At 41.1% G+C, this 23,177-nt stretch overlaps 1 protein-coding gene across 2 annotated transcripts in view; it reads left to right on the forward strand.

Annotated features, from left to right (window-relative positions):
• The window catches only part of lama2 (laminin, alpha 2), a 153,387-nt gene that overhangs the window by 101,454 nt on the left and 28,756 nt on the right, over window positions 1-23,177 (forward strand). For both annotated transcript variants that reach the window (XM_077510840.1, XM_077510841.1), the window contains 12 exons: window positions 2,007-2,131; window positions 2,211-2,297; window positions 2,422-2,615; window positions 9,111-9,253; window positions 9,434-9,532; window positions 14,853-14,964; window positions 19,383-19,545; window positions 20,605-20,683; window positions 20,769-20,900; window positions 21,837-21,953; window positions 22,039-22,202; window positions 22,276-22,414. In XM_077510840.1, coding sequence (XP_077366966.1) covers window positions 2,007-2,131; window positions 2,211-2,297; window positions 2,422-2,615; window positions 9,111-9,253; window positions 9,434-9,532; window positions 14,853-14,964; window positions 19,383-19,545; window positions 20,605-20,683; window positions 20,769-20,900; window positions 21,837-21,953; window positions 22,039-22,202; window positions 22,276-22,414 — 1,554 coding nt within the window. The remainder of the gene's footprint in view (window positions 1-2,006; window positions 2,132-2,210; window positions 2,298-2,421; window positions 2,616-9,110; window positions 9,254-9,433; window positions 9,533-14,852; window positions 14,965-19,382; window positions 19,546-20,604; window positions 20,684-20,768; window positions 20,901-21,836; window positions 21,954-22,038; window positions 22,203-22,275; window positions 22,415-23,177) is intronic.

The raw sequence follows: 23,177 nt of genomic DNA on the forward strand, positions 1-23,177 counted from the left end.
TCCCTTTACACTTATTTTATTTCTACCGCTGTTCTGCCTCAAAGCCATTCCTTTCTCCCTCGCCCATTTTCATTGCGCCTTCCATAACGGCGTCATTAGAGTTTTCTAACCGAGCGAGCCAAATTGAAAACGCTAAACGAGTTTGTTTCTGGGATAATTAGCAGTAACGAGGAACACAGGAAGTTAATGGAAATGCAACTTCCTGTTACAGCTGATTGAAGGTCTCATTTTAACGAAGCAAAACTGCACAACAAGTCATGACCCCGCAGGGGATAATCAGAAATGCACCTCTTATGTAGCTAATTCAACCTCAATACACAGTGCAAGGAAACTACACCCGCACGTAGAAACAACCTTATATGTATGCATGTGTGTCCTTTGTGACTATTCGAACAAAGACGGTGAAGGAACTTGTAATAGAGTATTCATCTGTACATGAATGGAATCTCTTTAGACTGTGCGTGTGACTTGGCAGGATGGTGAATGACAATATTTCCTGAATCAGTCAAAAAGAAGGCCTTGAAATGTGCTGAAAAGAAATGATTTTTCTTTCACTCCTTAGGCAGCTACTTCTACAGTGGACAGTTTTTTTTTTTTTTTTTTTTTTTTGTTAGACCGATACCAGTACGAGTACTCAACTCTTGAGTACTCACTGATACCGATACCAAGTACTGATACCACTAGTATTTTTGATACATAAATAAAAAAAACAAAACAAATCATGACAGGTAATTTTAATCCCAATATAGATTTTTTTTCTTAAAATTGCACAAAATTCATAGCAATTTTCTAGTTCCTGATTGCAGAAACAGCCACAAGAGATATCGTTTGAAATACGAGCACCTGACTATTTTAATTAAATTTGATTTTTTACAAAAAAAAAAAAACTTTAACAAAATTCCAACAAGTATTGAATGGGACATACATTTGATAACCTTTGACTGTATTTTAGCATATTCTAACACAAAATTATTTTTCATTGCTATTAAATGTACATGTTCATACACTGAAAAAAGAAAAATTAGAACATGAAAATAAAATTAATCTCAAAACGTAAGCCATTACAATTGTATTATTTTAGCATGAAATGGCTGTTTATTAAGCCCAATTCACACTGACTGCGGAATGGACGCGGTGCGTTCTCCGTACGGCGGCCGTACGGACGCCACAACAATAGAACGCATTCAAGTCTACGTGTCAATTCACACCAGCTTCGGTGCGGTGCGGAACGACTGCGACGATGCGGAAGGTTTCCGCAAGCGTTCTATTTCTTCCGGACGCCACATGCGGATTTTCATGAAGCTGAAGAAATTACACGAGCCAGACAGGAAATTGAGCGTCTCGCGTTAAGGTAAATCCGGTATATTTCAAAATAAAACAGTTTGCGAACTCGTTTTTTGGGGAGGGAAGCTAGCTAGCTGCATAGCATGACATCAGTCGGACATTTAAGACAAAAAATGGGCTCAGAATAAATTAAACACAAGAAAATGACACTATTTATACACAAAACGTACTTACCCGTGGAGAACAGCCATGGTAGAAGTCCCAGAAATAATGTCCAAAAAGCATATCGATGTGACAACAGGCAAACGTGGCTATTGTTTACAAATAGGACTCTATATACACGGTTGTTATTGGGTAAACTCAACCTGCCAGCGTGAACCCCACGTGATCTCGTGGTCTGTCGGGAGTAGATTTCTGGACACGCAACGCAAGCGGTGTGAATTGCAGTCCTTGTGGCGTCCGTACGGCCGTCGTACGGAAAACGCACCGCGCCCGTTCAGGAGTCAGTGTGAATTGGGCTTTAGACTTGATGATGAAATGATGTTTGGCGCACTTTTTATGTTTGCTTATCTTGAATTCTTACGTCTTGATAATATAATTAGAAATAATTATATCATCCGAAAGGTTTTTTTTTTTTTAATTTACAATAGAATTAACGGCCTCTTGTCATAATGTCTTTTGCGTCACGTGTGTCTCTTTGTGTATTTGTGTGCTCTATAAAGAACTGTCAAGACAACACAGAGGGCGATCACTGCGAGCGCTGCGCTCCCGGTTTCTACGGCGTGGTTCGAGGATTCCGTGACGACTGCAAACCTTGCGCCTGCCCACTTACTAATCCTGGGAACAAGTATGTGTTGACATTTTCTAATCTGTTTTGCCTTTGTTCTTTGTTGATATTATGAACTGAACTACTTCTGTGTGTCCAGTTTCAGTCCATTCTGCGTCACCGAAGGCTACGATGACTACCATTGTACAGCCTGTCCTGAGGGATATGAGGGGAAATATTGTGAAAGGTCAAATTCGAAATTTGTCCACGTTACTTTTTTTTTTTTTTTTTCCAGGCATTTGTTGCAAAAGTTGTATTTCCAGTTTTATTATCGACTTCCTGAATGCTAACACTTTTCTTTTTCCATCCAGGTGTTCCACCGGTTACTATGGTAACCCTCGGACGCCCGGCGGTCGATGCGAGGAGTGTAAGTGTTCCCCGTGGGGGGCCTTGCCCGGACCATGTGACCCCGTCACTGGCCAATGCCGGTGCACGTTCGGGGCTTCTGGGAGGTCTTGTGACCAGTGCATGGAAAGGCATGTGTGTGGACCGTCTGGGATCATCTGTAAGGACTAACACGCAACATTTTATACACCTATCACACTTGGAATTCATATTATTATTGTGCTGTTCATCAACTTCATTGACACAAACCACCTTTATAGCTATGCAAATTTTTTTTTAAATGCGTTTATAAGGTGAAATTCCCGCTGCAGCTTTTGAGTAATTCATAGTTCTAAACTTTTACTCCATGCTCCACCCACTTAAAAAAAAAAAAAAAAAAAAGACATCAATGCAGTTTTGTGGTCACTCATCTTTTAAATTAAGATTTTGAAATGATTTCGTAGACCATTTTTTTATATGGCAAAAACCTAGTATTTGATCTGGGTGTGTTAAATTTTGTTTGCACTGTATGTCCACCAAATTCATTCCTGATCAGTGAAATTTATTCCGAGTAAAATTTTGTATAACTTAGCCAGGTTTACTACTGAGTTAGTTTTAGGGGGTTGTGCCTAGAGATAGACCTGCTGATAACCAATATTTGGAGCCTATATTCACTTTCACGGAAAGGGAATATAAAGCCTCCAGCTAGTATCAATTATTATTGCTGACATATATTTAACTCATTCACTGGCAGCCATTTTCACTGAAGCAACCCCCTTCTCTACCGGCTGTTTTACTGGATTTTGACTGATTTTGCGAGGTGCGCACAATATTCTGTTCTATTGTTATAAAAACATGGAACCTACCAAAAGAAAGATTAGAGTCTCTCTTTTTCATCAGGGAAAAATAAGTATATTTGTATCTCTTTCCGTTTTGCAGCAATCAGCATTAGAATATATCAATATTCGCATTCCTGGTGAAAACATTGGCAAAAAGAAGTTGTTGCAACATGGCCCTGGCTGATCTATTGTACTCTGCTGCTACCTGCTGGCCGTTTTGTGTAATAACTACCATTTCTTTAAGCCACCTGTTCATGTCAGAAGCTGTATCAAAGCCTTCTGTATACTCTAGAATAATCAGAAGAGGCCCTAGAATTGAATCCTGTGGAACACCATATGTTCTGTTATACATGTTATACTTTTTTTTTTTTTTTTGGGGGGGGGGGGGGCTCAGCATATTATGAAGGGATTAAAATAATAAAGAAATTACAGAAAATACTATTACTACAGTCAAAAGTTAATTATTGAGCGCACCAAATCCCCATGTAAAGATCAGGTTAAGAACCACTGTAATGGGCATCTTTGTTTTAAGCATGTCTTAAAAAATAGATGAAAACTAAAAACAAGTAAATATCTCCTTGTTGTATTCTACAGTAAATAAAATTTAAAAAAATTTCAAATGTAAAATTTTCACTTATCTTGTTTTTATATCAGACAAAAAAATGCAGGGTTCACTGGATATATATGCTGAAAATTTAATATATTATCCACACCGATAATAGTAGAGGTGTGCTCAAAAAATCGATACGGCAATATATCGTTGCGGGCCTCATTACAATACACGTATCGATACGCAGGCGTCAGAATCGATATTGCTGGTTAACTTTCAATAGACAGTTAACGTTTGCCTTTGCAGCTTGCATTGTACCTAAAAAAATAAAAACCAGCAGCGTCTTTGAAGTTAATTGCCTTCAATTAATGCAAAAATAGCTCACCAGTGATTGGACACCGTGTCTTGCTCAGAAAAATGAAAGCAGAGGAAGAACATCAACATTTATTTACTTCTAAACGTAACATGGCACATGTGTCTTAATGTACCAATTTTCTTAAATTTTGTTTAAAAATGAAATAGAATGTGTTACATGAAAAAAAAGTTTTTATTTTACCAAATATTTCAAATAAACACATTTTAGAGCTTTTTAATACTTTGATATTTTTACTCATATCGGCTCCTGCCTATTAATAAATTTTCCTGGTGTGTCTGTGAAAACTGCTCCTCGCTCTGCAGTACGTACATATTTAGACCAGGCATGCCGCTTGGTGGTAAACCAGAAGAGCTACTAACAAAAACATTTTTGTCATCCAGCATAATAAACATACTTTAGGTATACATATGACTGTTATTATAAAATGCAAGTAAATGAATGTGAAAGATCGGGATACGTATCGCCTTGAAGATCAAGTATTGGGATACATATGTATCGCGATACGTATCGTATCGTGAGCCCTGTATCGTGATACATATCGTATCGTGAAGTGGGCGGCAATACCCAGCCCTAAATAATAGTGCTGAATATTGGCGCTGATAATCAGCCCGGCTGATAATAGGTCTATTGTTTTACACAGTAACTATTGTCATGCCAATGAAAGCGTCCATTTTCAGTGGATATGTAATCAAAATCATTCAAAGCATCTAAATATAATAACTTAAAACTGAAATCATTATCCGGTTTTGCTGACGGTTTACAAAAAAAAAAAAAAAAAAAAATGAAAATTGCAACATTGTGTGCCCACAGGCATCCTCCCTCAGCTCCTTTTTTTTTTTTTCTTCTCCAATCTTCCCTCTGTAGGCACCGACAGCCGACACAGCGCGTTCACCTGATGTTGCCATTTTGACTTTATTTTGCCGAGCGAGTGCAAATGAGCGTCTTTCACCCTGGTTGCCCTGGGAGACGGAGGGCCCTGCATCAGAATTGAAATTCCGCTCATTTAGGCAATCATTTCAATGTCATTTGGAGCTAATTTCAACTTAATATGATCATAATGGCGGGGCCAATTTACTTCCATTAGCATGTCTTGAGGCGGGCATGCGTGTGTGTACCAGGGAGAGTATAGAAAGAAATTTGGAAGACAGATGCTGTTAAGAAATTGCTGCTAGCTGGTGGCGGAGGTGATTGCTCGACGCGTTCAGGTGCCAAGCGCGCATTAAGCTGTGCAATTGTGCTAGTTTGACACCAAACTGGCTGCCCTGTTGCCACCCCAGACCATAATAACAAGTCCTGACGGGTCACATGGACGGACGGAGGCAATCAGATGTCGGGTGGAACGCTGGTTACTTTTCAACAGGGTTTGATTGACAGTTATGGGAGTTTATTTATTTGCTATTTTACTTTCTTGTTTCGCTGACGACAATGGAACCTCTAAGGTGCAAACTCACTCAGTCAAAACTGTTAACGTAAAGAAGAATTAAAGAAAAAGCACCTCCAGTAATACTTTTACCGTCTCACTTTAATTTGCATTTAATGTGATGTTTTTAAATGAGGTCTCTCTAGACCACAATTTGAAGAAAAGAAAAGAAAAAAAAAACCTCCAGGCAGATTCGTTTTATACCGCTTTACGCCAAATATTTAATTTTTCCAATTAAAAGATGTCCATAGGCCAATCACATTGGATTTGAATGCAGACTCGCGGGACATTTCAATGACAACATTTGTATGTGCCATCCAAAACAAACGGCTCACATTAAGGTAACGAATGCTGTACTCTGCACCTGCATGTCGTGTGTGTTTTGCAGTGAGTGGTTAGAGTGAAAAACTAATGCAAACCTTCAATATATCATTAATTAATTTATATCAATAAAATATCAACATTAAATATAAGTCCCTGTAAAGGGGGAAAAAAATGGAATTGAATTTTTGACACATCTAAGAGATGAGTGCTGTTAACCATCCTACTTCATTTGAATAATTCCAAAAAAAAAATTGTCTATAAAATCATTTGAAAAAAGTGATGCTATTTTGTCAAGCATCTTTCTTATGACTGCAGTAGGAAAAGATACATTTTCGGGGCGTAGCTAGTAGGGATGCAACGATATTACAAATACCGTGATATCGTGATATTAAAACTGCCACAATATATGGTCGTCATCATGTCATGATATTAACTCATTCACTCGCAGCCATTTTCACAGAAGCAATCCCCCTCACTCCAGGCTTTTTTACTGGATTTAGACTGATTTTGCAAGGCCCACAGAATATCGTGTTCTATTGCTATAAAAACATGGACCTCCCAAAAGAAAGATTAAAGTCTCTTCTTTCATCAGGGAAAAAAAGAAGTATCGTTTTATCTGTTTCCGTTTTGCAGCAATTAACATTAGAATATAGCCAAGTTTCATCATTATTCACAAATCTATTTAGAATTGTGAGTAATTGATCTTTTTTTTTTTTTTTTTCAACATGGGCCTGGTTGATCTCCTTGGTTCTGCTGCCACCTGCTGGCTGTTTGTGTAATAACTACCATTTCTTCAACCGTTCTTTGCAGTTGAGAGGCTGCATCAAAGCCTTATGCATGCTCTAACATAAACAACGTATAAATACATCTAAGGGATACTTAAAACATTTAAAATAGAACGTATTTATACGTTTTTGGGAGCAAATGAGATAAAAGCAGCACATCTGTTTAAAAAGTCTGGTTGAGTTCCACTTGGGCAGTTCTAGCACCCTCTGGTGGCTAGTTTTTTAGTGCATTTTAATTTTCCCAAGGCATGTTTTGGCCTTTCTATATTTAAAATCCACGCTTATGGTCAGATTGAGCACGTAATATGCTTTTGAACCGAGTCAATATATGGAGGAGCTCAATGTGTTTGCATTACCAAGTAAGTGACTCAATATTAAGTGTTATTGTAGGCACAATATTGTGTGTATTTTATTTAATATGAGGTCATTTTTTACATTATTGTGACCTTTTTTTTGTATCGCCAACCTCCCCACAATATCATGATAATTATCGTATTGTGACCTTCATATCGTGACAGTATCGTGATGTTTGTATATCGTTACATCCCGAGTAACTCGCTAACTGAGGTTTACAGTTGCACAAAATAATGCAAGGTATGTTTTTATATGAAGCCATCAGCCATGGCCAAATTATTTTCAAACATGTCTAATAAATATCTTAAAATACATCCCCGATTCCACTTTAGTGTCTTTAATTAAACATGCATTGTTCGAGTGCGTATAGTTGTTACAATGATATCTAATTTTACATGATTTTCAATATTGCATGTGGTATTTAATAACTGATGTGATAATCAAGACTTTTTTTGTGCTGACTATGCTATGTTGTGTAAAAAATATTATGCATAAAACATTCAAAGGGATTTTCCGGTCTTTAAACTCACTTTAAATAAGGGATTAGTTATTGTTATTTTAATCAAGTTGAGATTTTTTTTGGTATATGATTTGTGTGTGTGTCTCTGAGTGTATTTGTGTGTTCCTGCACTCTCTGGTTCTGTCATAGATTGATAGAGTAGAAAGTATTTCTGTTTAATTTATCTTAGATTCCCCCTGTCAGAAATTTTAATTCCAGCAATAAATCAGCCCCGGGCTGCAGAAAGGAAAGGAAAACTCTCCGCTGCATGCGCACACACACGTAGTGCGCCGCGTGTGTCTGAATTGGTCCCCTGATGCGCAATTTATGTGTATTCTCAGCCTGCGGTGTGTGCTCATAACAGGTGCGCTTAAACTCCCTGCGCTGTGTGCTCTCACACACACACAACGAGCTGTTCAATTGCTACTCATGGAAAAAAAAAAAGTCCCTCAAGGTTATGACACCGGGTGTAGTTGGAAGTGCGGAAAAGTCATGCTTGCACATTAAAACATTGATGAAAACAACTAGCTAATAAATAAATAATTAAAGATAGTGTCAGGCAATTACATTTTTTAATCATAATCGCATGACTTAAATGGTTAACTCACGATTATTCACATTCATTTATATCTGTTCTTAAATGTATAATAAAATATTGTTTTCTATGTTTTCATGCTCTTGTTAAAATAAAAGTGGGGAAAAAAGTTAACTAGAAATATGTCTGCATCTTTTAGTCATTGATACAGAAATCTCATCATAATTCAAATTGAGTTAAAATTAAAAGGATGTACAGTACTGTACTGTAAAAAACGAGTGTGATAATGATTTGCGTTGGTCATTTTTCTGCCACTAGATGGCATAATTGCATTTGTAAGACGTTGGTGACAGCTCAGTGGATTTTTCTTTTCATATTTAGACCTATCTAATCTTCACCATGAAGTAACTTGTGAAATTCTGCACATTTATAAAATTGTAAAATATAACTTTGACCCCAGTCTGCACCTATCTATTTATTATTAATAGATTTATTCCTAATAAATTTCTGCTTAGAGTAATTGTATAAAAAAAAAAAAAATAGTTGCGTTAAAGGACCTTTAAAGTAACGCACTGTATATATAAAATTATTATTATTGTGAAACATTTTTAAAATTATAAAATACAACTTGACCCCAGTCTCCACAAATGTATGCATTATTATTAAATTAATTACTACTAAATTTTTACGTGGATGTGTCTGCTGCGTTTTAACCGGAATTCTCCCAGTAGAGGGATTTCCAAATAAGGGGCGGTCATTAATAGCGCATTAAAAAAATAAAAGTAGTGGCGTTAAAGGAACTTTAAATTAAACCAAAATTAATGCACTAATTTGACACCCATAATAATAATAATAATAATAATAATAATACACACAACTAAACTAAATGTTTGATTTCTGCATCTGCCTGATCTTTTTGTATCATATTTGCAACATTCCCCTCAGTACCTACTTTGACTTGGACTGCCATTGAACTTCCTGTATTTGTCCACAGCGTGTGACGACGAGTGCTCGGGTTTGCTGATCAGTGACATGGACCGCCTGTATCGCATCGTCACTGACATCACGCTGACCACGCCCCTGCCGCCGCCTTACAAGATCCTGTACCGCTTTGAAAACATGACCCAAGAACTCAAGGTACCGTTGGACTCGTAATGACAATCAAGAGGATGCCATCCTTAAAAGTGAACACTTTTTTTATCCACTTGCACTCTCTTCTTCCCCGAGCTAGGTTTGAAAATTCTCAGCCCCGAGCCAAAACTGTGTCAGACATCATCTGTCTGTTGTGCCTCCTTCATGTTACTCTCTCTCCTGCAGCACATGCTGTCACCTCAGAAAGCTCCGGAGAGATTACTGCAGCTGGCCGACTCCAATTTGGGATCGCTGGTTGTTGAGATGGACCAGCTCCACAGCAGGGTATGCGCGCCGTTGTGTCGCTTTCGGCTCGACTTTAGTTTTCGCGCTCTCGCTAGTGTGCCTTCCTGTTGCGCCCGAATTATTCCTTTCATCCCCTTTGTCTCAGTCTCAACGTCACGGGATCTAGCAAACGGGCTTCGGCAGAGAGCGAGATCAAAGTTGAAGGTGGTTTACAGGTCGTATATGTGAAGAATTTGTCGATAAATAAGTCTAAGTACATAATTATACAGCAGGCAAGGTTGCAGAGAGATCAGAATAGTGGTACAAATACTAATCTAGGCATCATAACAATTGGTATTTTGCAGCCATTGCCAATTGATTCAAAATGTGACAGAAGGCTATAGGAGAGAGGATGGATGGATGGATGGATGGATGGATGGATTAGTTTAGATGGATGTTAGATGATCTGGATTGGATTTGATTAGATGGATGTTAGATGATCTGGATTGGATTTGATTAGATGGATGTTAGATGATCTGGATTGGATTTGATTAGATGGATGTTAGATGATCTGGATTAGATTGGATTAGATGGATGTTAGATGATCTGGATTAGATTGGATTAGATGGATGTTAGATGATCTGGATTAGATTAGATTAGATTAGATGGCCCCTCCGTGAGCCGGTACCTTAACGTGGTGGAGGGGTTTGCGTGTTCCAATGACCCTAGGAGCTATGTTGTCTGGGGCTTTATGCCCCTGGTAGGGTCACCCATGGCAAACAGGTCCTAGGTGAGGGGCCAGACTAAGAACGGCTCAGAAGACCCCTATGATGACGACGATATTTGGAGAAGCGTTTCCCTCGCCCGGACGCGGGTCACCGGGGCCCCCCTCTGGAGCCAGGCCTGGAGGCGGGGCTCGCTGGCGAGCGCCTGGTGGCCGGGCCTGCACCCATGGGGCCCGGCCGGGCACAGCCCGAAGAGGCAACGTGGGTCCCCCTTCCCACGGGCTCACCACCGGTGGGAGGGGCCAAAGGGGTCGGGTGCAGTGTAGGCTGGGTGGCGGCCAAGGGAGGAGACCTTGGCGGACCGACCCCCGGCTACAGAAACTGGCTCTTGGGACATGGAATGTCACCTCTCTGGCAGGGAAGGAGCCCGAGCTGGTGTGTGAGGCAGAGAAGTTCCGACTAGACATAGTCGGACTCGCCTCCACACACAGCTTGGGCTCTGGTACCAGTCCTCTTGAGAGGGGTTGGACTCTCTTCCACTCTGGAGTTGCCCATGGTGTGAGGCGCAGAGCAGGTGTGGGCATACTTATTGCCCCCCGGCTCGGCGCCTGTACGTTGGGGTTTACCCCGGTGGACGAGAGGGTTGCTTCCCTCCGCCTTCGGGTGGGGGGACGGGTCCTGACTGTTGTTTGTGCATATGCACCAAACAGCAGTTCAGAGTACCCACCCTTTTTGGAGTCCTTGGAGGGTGTGCTGGAGAGCGCTCCCTCTGGGGACTCCCTCGTCCTGCTGGGGGACTTCAACGCTCACGTGGGGAATGACAGTGAGACCTGGAGGGGCGTGATTGGGAGGAACGGCCCCCCTGATCGGAACCCGAGCGGTGTTCTGTTATTGGACTTCTGTGCTCGTCACGGTTTGTCCATAACGAACACCATGTTCAAGCATAAGGGTGTCCATATGTGCACTTGGCACCAGGACACCCTAGGCCGCAGTTCGATGATCGACTTTGTAGTCGTGTCATCGGATTTGCGGCCGCATGTTTTGGACACTCGGGTGAAGAGAGGGGCGGAGCTGTCAACTGATCACCACCTGGTGGTGTGTTGGCTCCGATGGTGGGGGAAGATGCCGGTCCGACCTGGCAGACCCAAACGTATTGTGAGGGTTTGCTGGGAACGTCTGGCGGAATCCCCTGTCAGAAGGAGTTTCAATGCCCACCTCCGGCAGAGCTTCTCCCTTGTCTCGGGGGAGGCGGGGGACATTGAGTCCGAATGGGCCATGTTCCGCGCCTCCATTGTTGAGGCGGCCGATCGGAGCTGTGGCCGTAAGGTGGTCGGTGCCTGTCGTGGCGGCAATCCTCGAACCCGCTGGTGGACACCAGCGGTAAGGGATGCCGTCAAGCTGAAGAAGGAGTCCTATCGGGCCTTTTTGGCCTGTCGGACTCCGGAGGCAGCTGACAGGTACCGGATGGCCAAGCGGAACGCGGCTTCGGCGGTTGCTGAGGCAAAAACTCGGGCATGGGAGGAATTCGGTGAGGCCATGGAAAACGACTTCCGGACGGCTTCGAGGAAATTCTGGTCCACCATCCGGCGTCTCAGGAGGGGAAAGCAGTGCACCGTTAACACTGTTTATAGTGGCGATGGGGTGCTGCTGACCTCGACTCGGGACGTCGTGAAGCGGTGGGGGGAATACTTCGAAGACCTCCTCAATTCCACCGACACGTCTCCTTTTGAGGAAGCAGAGTCTGGGGACTCTGGGGTGGGCTCTCCTATCTCTGGGGTCGAAGTCACTGAGGTGGTTGGAAAGCTCCTCGGTGGCAGGGCCCCGGGGGTGGATGAGATCCGCCCGGAGTTCCTAAAGACTCTGGATGTTGTGGGGCTGTCGTGGTTGACACGCCTCTACAACATCGCGTGGACATCGGGGACAGTGCCTCTGGATTGGCAGACCGGGGTGGTGGTCCCCCTTTTTAAGAAGGGGGACCGGAGGGTGTGTTCCAACTACAGAGGGATCACACTCCTCAGCCTCCCTGGTAAGGTCTATTCAGGGGTGCTGGAGAGGAGGGTCCGTCGGGAGGTCGAATCTCGGATACAGGAGGAGCAGTGTGGTTTTCGTCCTGGCCGTGGAACAATGGACCAGCTCTACACCCTCCGCAGGATCCTCGAGGGTGCGTGGGAGTTCGCTCAACCAGTCCACATGTGTTTTGTGGATTTGGAGAAGGCGTTCGACCGTGTCCCTCGGGGAGTTCTGTGGGGGGTGCTTCGGGAGTACGGGGTGCCGGGCCCCTTGATACGGGCTGTTCGGTCCCTGTACGACCGTTGCCAGAGTTTGGTCCGCATTGCCGGCAGTAAGTCGGATTCGTTTCCGGTGAGGGTTGGACTCCGCCAAGGTTGCCCTTTGTCACCGATTCTGTTCATAACTTTTATGGACAGAATTTCTAGGCGCAGCCGAGGCGTGGAGGGGTTCCGGTTTGGTGGCCTCAACATTGCATCTCTGCTCTTTGCAGATGATGTGGTGCTGTTGGCTTCATCAGGCCGGGGCCTTCAGCTCTCACTGGAGCGGTTCGCAGCCGAGTGTGAAGCGGCTGGGATGAGGATCAGCACCTCCAAATCCGAGACCATGGTCCTCAGTCGGAAAAGGGTGGAGTGTCGTCTTCAGGTCGGGGATGAGATCCTGCCCCAAGTGGAGGAGTTCAAGTATCTTGGGGTCTTGTTCACGAGTGAGGGTGGGATGGAGCGGGAGATCGACAGGCGGATCGGTGCAGCGTCTGCAGTGATGCGGACTCTGTATCGGTCCGTCGTGGTGAAGAAAGAGCTGAGCCAAAAGGCAAAGCTCTCGATTTACCGGTCGATCTACGTTCCAACCCTCACCTATGGTCACGAGCTGTGGGTCGTGACCGAAAGAACGAGATCCCGGATACAAGCGGCCGAAATGAGCTTCCTCCGCAGGGTGTCCGGGCTCTCCCTTAGAGATAGGGTGAGAAGCTCGGTCATCCGGGAGGGACTCAGAGTCGAGCCGCTGCTCCTCCGCGTTGAGAGGAGCCAGCTGAGGTGGCTCGGGCATCTGGTTCGGATGCCTCCTGGACGCCTCCCTGGGGAGGTGTTCCGGGCATGTCCCACTGGCGGGAGGCCCCGGGGACGACCCAGGACACGCTGGAGAGACTATGTCTCTCGGCTGGCCTGGGAACGCCTCGGGATCCCGCCGGAGGAGCTGGTTGAAGTGGCTGGGGAGAGGGAAGTCTGGGTTTCCCTCCTGAAGCTGCTGCCCCCGCGACCCGACCCCGGATAAGCGGAGGAAGATGGATGGATGGATGGATAGATTAGATGGATGTTAGATGATCTGGATTAGATTAGATTAGATGGATGTTAGATTATATTAGATGGATGTTAGATTAGATTAGATTAGATGGATGTTAGATGATTTAGATCAGATTAGATTAGATTAGATTGATATTAGATGATTTCGATTAGATTAGATTATATGGATGTTAGATTAGACAGATGGATTTTAGATATTCACCCTTTGGGGCCAAGACTGTGAATGAATGGTGCCAAACCTCTGCTTTGTTTTTCCAATAAAATGTTGATTATTATTATTATTATTATTATTATTATTATTATTATTATTATTAATATTTTGTGTAATGATTGCAGATCTTCTTCATTACCTAATTTTTTATTTTTTTTAGGTTTTTTATATATATCGAAAATAACACTGGCGAACACAATTTTTGAATTGGTCTGACACCTGTATTTAACAAATTTTTGGGTGCGAGATCAAAAATCAAAAACTGATCTCAGCTTTTCTCTATCATGTCAGTTTTGTTTTAGCTATATGAGCCTCCTTTTATAAAAAACAAAAAACAAAAAACAAAAAAGGGTATTTATGTAAATAACACTAAAATTGAATGGTTGCAAGCTTTGAAAACTAAATAAAAAATATAACAAAACTGAATAGAATTTACAACATAATCTCCATGGTAATCAACTCTTCTTACTACAGTGGAATTTTTTTCTTATCTGGAGGGTCAACTGCGGGGAAAAGTCTTGACAGGCTACATAAAAACTGACTACAATTTGGGAATCAACATGCCTCTTTTTGTTAGCATAAAAAAGTCTAACTCAACAGATATAAAATAAATAAATATTCCCCAGTTTCATTTGCAAAACACTTGTGTGCAATTTGTTTTTCGAAATCCGCAAAGTAAAACAAGTTGACCAGAATAGCAAAAGTATTTACATATACAATTATGCTGTCAAACGACACATTTTTAGTGACTTGTGCACAACCAGTTATTCAGCCGCATGCTCAGTCACACACTTGATGGATGACAGGGCATGGTCCTTTTGAATATCAATAATTACAGCGTTAGTGTGTGTGCGTGTGCACATCAGTGATTCATTTCTTGTATTCCTGAAATCTTTTGTGTGATTGTGTTTGGATCTCAGTGGATGCGCTTGTGTTTTGTTGTACATAATTCATGTACTATAGTATGGAGAGGCATGAGAGTGTGGATGTTGACAATAATCACAAAAAAAAAAAAAAGAGGTTACATACACAAACTAAAATATTGATGATCCTCATGTCATTGTTCATTTGACATGGGAAGTCAATAACCTGTTCATTTATTGAACGTGCGTGTGTGCATGCGTTGCGTGTAGGCAACCAAGGTGTCTGCTGATGGAGAACAAGTGGAAGATGATGCGGACAGAATAGAAAAACGAGCCGAGGTCTTGGAGAAGTTCATCAGGGACACACTGCTGGGTGCTCAAGGTAGGCGCAGATCAACACCACCTCGCTTTGCGTTCATTCTCTCCCAATCCTGTTTCTCGCGCTGCTGTGTCCATATTTGGTTATGTTACACATTCTTTCGATAGATCAGCACAGTCAAATACTGTATAACGGAAGATTTTTCATGGAAGGTGTAAAAATTCACAGCCACTTTTTTATAGTGCACATCCCAGCTGACTGAGTGAGAAGTGGAGTACTGGATGCCAGCAAACTAATTTTTTTCCCCTATCACACTTAATACATTAAGAATTGTATTAGCATTGCATTAACGTTAGTGAAGGACTTGGTTGAAGTTTACCGAAGTTAACAAATGTAAAATGTATAGAAGAACTAAAACTATTCCAAATATGTAGTATTGTCAGATCTTTACCATATCAACATATTTCTTTAAGATGATCTTTTTTTTTTTTAATTAAATGTACCAAAACTAGGGATAGACCCAGTATCTGATGTATGTATATTTATATGTATATCCGATATTTGTCAAAATTCCAAATATCGGTATCGGCTTTTTTACCAATCTGAAGGACGATAAAGCTGGTATTTCTAACATATTCAGACAATTTTTCACTGTCTGCGAAGATCTGCCAATAGCTGCCAATATAGTTTAAAATTTGAAAATGTAAAACTATTAAAATATAGTTTAAAATTAAAAGAAAAGTTTTGTTTTTTTGTTTTTTTTAAATTGTGACACTAATTTTCTCTTCTACTACAAATGAATATTGGCTTGAAATATCAGTTATCGTCCTCCTTGACTACTAATAATCTGTATCAGTATCGGCCTTGAAAAAGCCATATCGGTCTATCACTAATCAAAACTACAAGTGGTATGATGGTATCTATACTTGGTATTGGTATACTCAAGAGTTGAGTACTCGTACTGGTAGAGGACTGGAAAAAAAAGTGGTATTGAACATCCCTAATAAATGTACATGACCTCAATCACTGTGCAAATTTCATAACTAATATTAGCACAAACTAGCTTGAAATATTGCAATATAAGATTGAAGCTTTATCACCCTCTCCTAGTGGTCACATTTATTGAATTAAAGGTCTTGAATTTAAGCAAAGTGGCTTGAACATTGGCCACTAAAGTTTCACAATAAAAAGAATTATTACAGTGCTCATTCTAAGTATTCATGCCATATCAATGCTATTTTTCAACCTCAATTTTTCTCAGTTCTAACACTTTTTTCCCCATCAAACATGGGATGAATCATTTCAGTATGGTACACAATTTTTACTGTTTAAATTGTAAAATGTCCTTATTTTTAGTGTACTGTTTTGCAGCAGTGTGATAGATTAGTGTATAGTCACTAGAGATGTAACTAGAGGTGTGCAAATTTTCCGATTCTTAGATTATTCACGATTCGGCCGTGGAACAATCGAGAACGATTCACAAAAGTCCAAATTCCGATTATATAAATATGCCAAGGGAACCGAAACTAAAAGTGGACCGGAGCGGAAAGTACGCGGAACTGAAACGCAGTAGCGCGCGCGGTCTTCGGGACGCTTAATGGGACGGACCGAGAGTACACATCCACAACTCACGCCTCGACATTCAAAACAACAACAAGCATGGCTGAGCTGACCAACCCACCTCTTCGTCAGATCAGACCTGCTCCGAAAAGGCAAACAACTTCAGGCGGAAGTATCAGCTAGCTGGCTGCAGTGCGTCGGTTAGCGTTCTACAGGGCGTCGCGCAGTGATACGAACGAACAGAAAAGTAGTGGCTGGCGGTAATGGCGTCTGACTTTATTCAGAAAAGAGTATTGTGGTGGAAATGTATCACGCTTTTGAAAACAAATAGTTTTTTTTAAAAGAAAAACGCTTTATTTCCGAGACCCCAGCCAGCTTGCTGGACTATTTTCCTCTCGTCCAACGTCGAACATGAACGCGTGTCACCGAACGCTGTCAGAAAGAAGTCAGTGCTGATCGCACACACGGGAGGTGAGGATCAAATTGAGATTCATGTTAAAAAAGCCGAACGATCCCTTTAATGTTTACACGTTCATGTTTACACAAGTTAAAAAGCAGAAAAGCACTTGAGGTTTTTTTTTTTTGTACCTCTGAGAAACTTTAATGTTTACATGTTCATCTTTACACAACTTAAAAAGCAGGAAAGCACTTTTTTTTTTTTTAGGCATTTGTATTGAAGTAGTAGTTCACATTGTCTTTCATTTATATCTCAGTGCACTTTTGAGTGGATAAAAATAATATATTTTTGCTCAATGCTATGTTTTATTCTGTTGAAGACTGAATATACTTAAAAGCTGTTGTTACAGAATGAGGACTTGAGTATTTTATTTACTGTTTTGAACTGTTAACTTGATACTGAAATAGTAGTTTATTTAGGCCTGAGAGGACTTTTGTACTATTTTTGTAACTAATGTACGAAACATTAAAAGCACCAAAATACATTGTTTTTTTTCTGCTGCCTGGGGGGAAATCAATAATCGTTTTATAATCGAATCGTAGCCTCTGAATCGTAATCGCAATCGAATCGTGGGGTGCCCCAAGATTCCCACCTCTAGATGTAACGATAAGCGTGATATTAAAACTGCCACAATATCGTCGTCGTCATGTTCACGATATTTAAATGCCACACATCTGTGAAAAAGTCAGTTTGACTACCACTTTTGCAAGTCTAGCACCCTCAGGTGGCTAGTTTTTAGTGCAATTTAATTTTCATTAGGGATGTTTTGGCCCTTCTATGTTTAAAATCTACACTAATTGTCAGATGAAGGGGAACGTAATATGCCTGTGAAACAATTCAATATGTGGAACAACTATAGCATAATAATAATAAAACAATAACATAACATTGATGTTATGTACAAATGCACAATATTGTATTTTTTTTAGTATTAGCTATTTTTTTTTACATAGTGACCTTTTTTAATTTAAATATCACCAACCTCCCCAAAATATCGTGATAATTATCGTATCGTGAGCTTTATATCGTGATATTGTACCGTGAGGTTTGGATATCGTTACATCCCTAATAGTCACTATTTAACTTTTTTTTTTTTTTTTTTTTTTTTTGATGACAGAGAATCAAATCGTAACAAAGCGCGTGTTCCACATACGTCGATAAAAGATTTATTCTTGCTTACAAGTTTCTGAGTTTCTGACTCACAATTCTCTTTTCCTTTTCCTTTTTATTTTTCCGACACCCTCCCCAGTGCAACTTTTACAGGTAACGCGTTGTAAAATCCGATTGCGGCTCAGATAACTGCGATTCTCAAAACGTGATGTTGTCTGGGCTGCAGAGAAAGCGATGAAACTTTTCTCTCTGGCCTTCTGCCGGATCACTGCGTATGAAAATGTGTGTATGTGTGAAGTGTGCGTCGGTTCTCAGTGGATGATTGAGAGTAGCAATTAGGGACATAATTAGTGGCTATCAAACACACACAGAGAAACTCAAAAGCAAAATGCATAAACACCAATGTAAAAGTACACACAAATACAACTAAAGACACACACGCACACTTACAGATAATGAGGCAGGGAAATACTGTACAAACTCACTGTGTATATGTGTGTGTGTTTACTGGATAGCATAATATGATTCCATTCACGTTTTAAGTGTTTAATTGGCTTTTAAATCCCAGCGTGTAATTATACGGCTGTGACATGCAGACTCAGAGGCACGCGCGTGCACACGCACGCACTACAGCTGTTCATTAGCGTGATGGCTTCGCTCGCGTCTCGGCTGTAATCACATCATGTTTACATTTCAGATGAGAAGAAAGGCCGAGACCATGCACACCCACTCAAAAAAATAAACGTTCACACATTCGCCAGTGCGAAGTTTTAACTTGCTTTAATCAGATCAACTTTTGAGGCTTTATGTCATGAGTCCATTCTTTTCAGGGAAAAAAAATGTGATGCATGCCTCATATCAGTTTTTTTTTTTTTTTAATGTTTTCAATCAATCCTCATTTACAGGATTTAGAGCAGTTTGTCGCGGATTAGTTTTAGATTTCATAGACTTCCATTGCGCAAGAGAAATGCAAATATGGCGTCTGCCAAAGCTTTGACTGATGATGAAACGGTTCAAGTGAGTTTGGATCAAATGACGGGATTGCGTTTTTGCTACAAAGCTGAACACTCCCTGTGTTTTACAATCTTTTATGCCGACAGACAGAAATGTCATTATGACAGTATGAAATAACCACAGTATACCTCCCAAGTTCAATTAAAATTCATTCTATGGGTGGAGTATTCTTTCTTTTGGTATTTCTTTTTGACTGCGCCACTGTAAGATGGAATGCAGCCGACTCCTAAGCCAATCGAAGCGGCTCTCCTCATCCCCATTACTTCTGTGTACCATCGTGGATGAATTTTTAGCGCATAAAAGCTGCACATGGAGCAACATTTCTCATCTTTGTGTGCAGACCTCCAGTCCAAAGCTGACGAGTTGAACCGAATGCTGGCGCGCAAAGACGGGACGCCGGAAAAAAGTTTGAAGGAGATGAAGGAGGAGATTCAGGCCATGCTGGCCGAGATGAGAAAACGACACCTGGGAGGGAAGCGGCTCATTGCTGAGGAAGAGATGGAGTATGAATGCACACACATTTTCAGATCTGCTTTTATTATAGACGGTTATAGTCGGTGATCTGCTGCTGGCATGCTAATGAAAAAGATGCTATTATCCATATTACAAGCTAGTATACTATGACACTGACTTTAAGGCTGTTAATTCAAGGCACATTATCTCTATGACTGCTTATTATGGCTTTTCTTTCCAATCAATATAAAAGCAATGAAATAAACTAGAAAGTCGGTTTGACTGTCTGCACATTATCCCCATCTTACACACTCTCGCGACTTTGCGCTGATGAAGCCTTTCTGCCGTTTTCGATCAGTAATCTACTCTCTTCCTCCGCCCGTCCTCCTCCCTCACTTTATCTCTTTAGCGCATTAAATGTTGACGAGGTCGATAAGTTAATTAAAACTATGGCTGCTGGGGGAGACACGGACATAACGATGCTGAGATACGGGAATAGGGGTGAACTCAGGAAAGACTCAAAGACGGACACGGTATTGGGAGATAGTGCGCATGGAAAATAAGGCGAAAGATAAATCGCCCTCGCCACGCTCTTGTCTTTGAGATTGAACCCTGCACAGAGTTCAAGCAAACCAGCCAATAAAACACACATCTCTTTATACGAATGCCTGAAAACCTAGCTACAAATGTTTTTTCATGAACATTATGTATAGTCACTGTGATCATTTGGAGTACATATTTATTTTTACTCTTGTTTTCATCTCACTGTCCCCCCATAGACTTCATTAATGTTATACTCCAAGTCCAATAATTACCTTGCATGTATCCGCCAAAACTGTGCAAAATCCTCTGAGTGGCATCAACTGGGGAGAGCGAGATTCTTCTTGTCTCAGTTCACGCTAATCATGCATTCTCAGCCTCTGTGGTAAACATACAAATGTTCAGAAAAGTCCTTTTCAAAGGTGCGAAGTTTGCTGTTCAAAACTTGTTCTCCTGAGTATTTGGCAGGATTTTGTATGCGATCCACAGACATTAATTGAAAATAAACCATTTTAAACATAATACTAGAATATTTTAAAAACTAATTTTAATGCCCTCGATCCTTCCAGTCTAGCAGAAGAGTTGTTCCAGAAAGTGAAGAGGATGTTTGGTAATCCCCATCAGGCCACGGAAGACCTAAAAGAGGAGGTGCTTGCAACTCACAATTTATAAACCTCGCAAGCCAACGATTCTTAACTGATATGTATTCATTAGTATTTATATACCTTCCTAGATAAAAGGAAAGATGTCTGACCATGACAGCAAACTCCAGGAGGCCCAAGATCTTCTTCACTCTGCCCGTGAGAAGACCAGGCAGGCTGGCCTGCTGTCTGGACAAAACCAAGCCAACCTCACATTCTTGGAGGTACATGCAAAGAAATTCCTGATAATTTGGGGGCAATTGGGACTCACTTCCTGTTCAATTTGGGGCACTTCCTGTTGATATTGGGTCACTTCCGGCTAACTTCTTTTTTTTTTTTTTTCTTCAGTCATTTCCTGTTCAATTTGGGGAACTTCCTGTTAATTTGGGGCACTTCTGGGTCACATCCTTTTCAATTTGGGGCACTTCCTGTTGACTTTAGAACAGTCATGGGTCACTTCCTGTTGATTTTGGGGCGCTCCCTATTGATTTGAGGGAATTCTGGGTCTCATCTTGTTAAATTTGATGCGCTTCCTGTTGATATTGGGGCATTTCCAGGTCCCTCCTTTTTGTTTTTCAGTCATTTCCTGTTCAATTTGGATAACTTACTGTTTATTTCGGGGCACTTCTGGGTCACTTCATTTTCAATTTGTGACGCTTTCTGTTGATTTTGATACAGTTCTGGGTCACTTCCTGTTGATTTTGGGGCACTTCCTGTTGATTTGGGGGACTTATGGGTCTCTTCTTGTTAAATTTGGGGCGGTTTCTTTGTCACACTGAAGCAAAAGCCTTTCTTTGTCGAGTTTAGGTTTAAGGGGTTGGGTTAGTTTGAGGCGTTTTCTGTCTTTCAAACTCACCAAATAATATAATCTGGGTTAAAAATGTATATTTTGTAGGGGGGTGAACTCCAAAACTTGCGCAGCCACTCTGATTTTCTTCAATTCCGATCTCGGCACCCCCAACGGTGTTGGGCATGCAAAGTCTGTTTCACCCAGCTTGCAGCTTTTTAATTGAAAGTGTTATTACTTAAATTGCACTCACTTGAAAAGCTGACTAAAGAGTAATCGCTGCAAAGCTTCATCTTGTCCTGAAATAAACATTGATCATTGAGCAAAGCTTGTACACATCTACAATGTTTGCCACTGGTCTGTTCTTTTGCAGGGGCGGCACGCTGCAGTCCTTGGGGTGAAACAAGAAGCGCAAAAGGTCATTGGGGAAGCCGAAAACCTCCTGGATGACGCCAACCAGCTATCAGACAACATCAATAAAGAGTTGGAGGCACGACAAAGGGCCTTGTTGGACTCGCTGGAGTGTAAAATATTGTGTTCCGTCTTGACTCTTGAGTGTTGTATGTCTTTTGTAGGACGCAGAGGAGATGAGAAAAGACCTCGGTCCTCTTCACGACCAGCTGGACGACAAAGTCCGGCACCTCACTGACGGTTTGAGCGGCGGCGGCCTGGCTCATCGCGTGCGCGCTGCCGAGGATCACGCCCATCAGCTTAACGAATCCGCTGCCATCTTGGATGGGTAACGATGAGTCACAATGCAAACTGCAACACTGTAAAAATGAGAAATTAAATCTTTTGCGATCTTCCCACAGAATCTTGGCCGAAGCGAAAAACCTCTCCTTTAACGCAACAGCCGCTTTCAAAGCATACACAAATATTAAAGCCAATGTGGACCAAGCAGAGAAAGAAGCAAAGATGGCCAAACAGACTGCGTCAGAAGCACTGACAATGGTATACACCCCCCCCCCACACACACACACAATTTGTCTTGCATCCATTTCCAAAATATTCCAGTTCTTTTGTACAGTTGTATCCTGTTTGTACTCACCAGCACAGTTTACTGATTGTTTTCATTCTTCTTGCTCACGTCTTTTTCCACATTGTTCACTGTTATCACAATTTGTTCGATTTTCTTTTGTTTCTTTAATTGGCTTGCACATTTGTTGATTTTTGTGGACCAACAGAAATACAACAAAAGCTTTGCCACAAAAGGTTTAAAAATTCCGTTTGACTTTCAAATTCACTTGTATTAAAGTAAAGTATTATTATATTCCATGTCAAAGAATCCTTCCATAAAACTGTCTGCATAGTTAATTCCAATTACAAAAAGAAGTTGTTAAAAAAAAAAAAAAAAAAAAAAAAAAAGGTCAAAGTTAAAACCAAATAATAGGTAACCCTAACTTTTGGAAGAAAGTAATGGAAGAAAATAAGAAAATAATAATAATAATAAGAAGAAAATAATGGAAGAAATCTAGCTAATTCATGATGATGTACTAGAAACAAGTGTTCTTTATCTTTTTGGGTGCTTGATATGCAAGATGAGAAGCGATTACCATAAATTATATACAGTATTGCCCCATTTTGGTTTGCTTAATTCAAGCAACCAAAAAAGATAAAGAATTGAAATATGTCAATTAAACAACACAATTTATCACTCCTATGAAACAATGAATTAACAGAATTAAAAGATGAATGGGCATTTTTCTCCCGGGTC

The sequence above is a fragment of the Festucalex cinctus genome, chromosome 21 (assembly GCF_051991245.1).
Source record: "Festucalex cinctus isolate MCC-2025b chromosome 21, RoL_Fcin_1.0, whole genome shotgun sequence".
Taxonomy (NCBI): domain Eukaryota; kingdom Metazoa; phylum Chordata; class Actinopteri; order Syngnathiformes; family Syngnathidae; genus Festucalex; species Festucalex cinctus.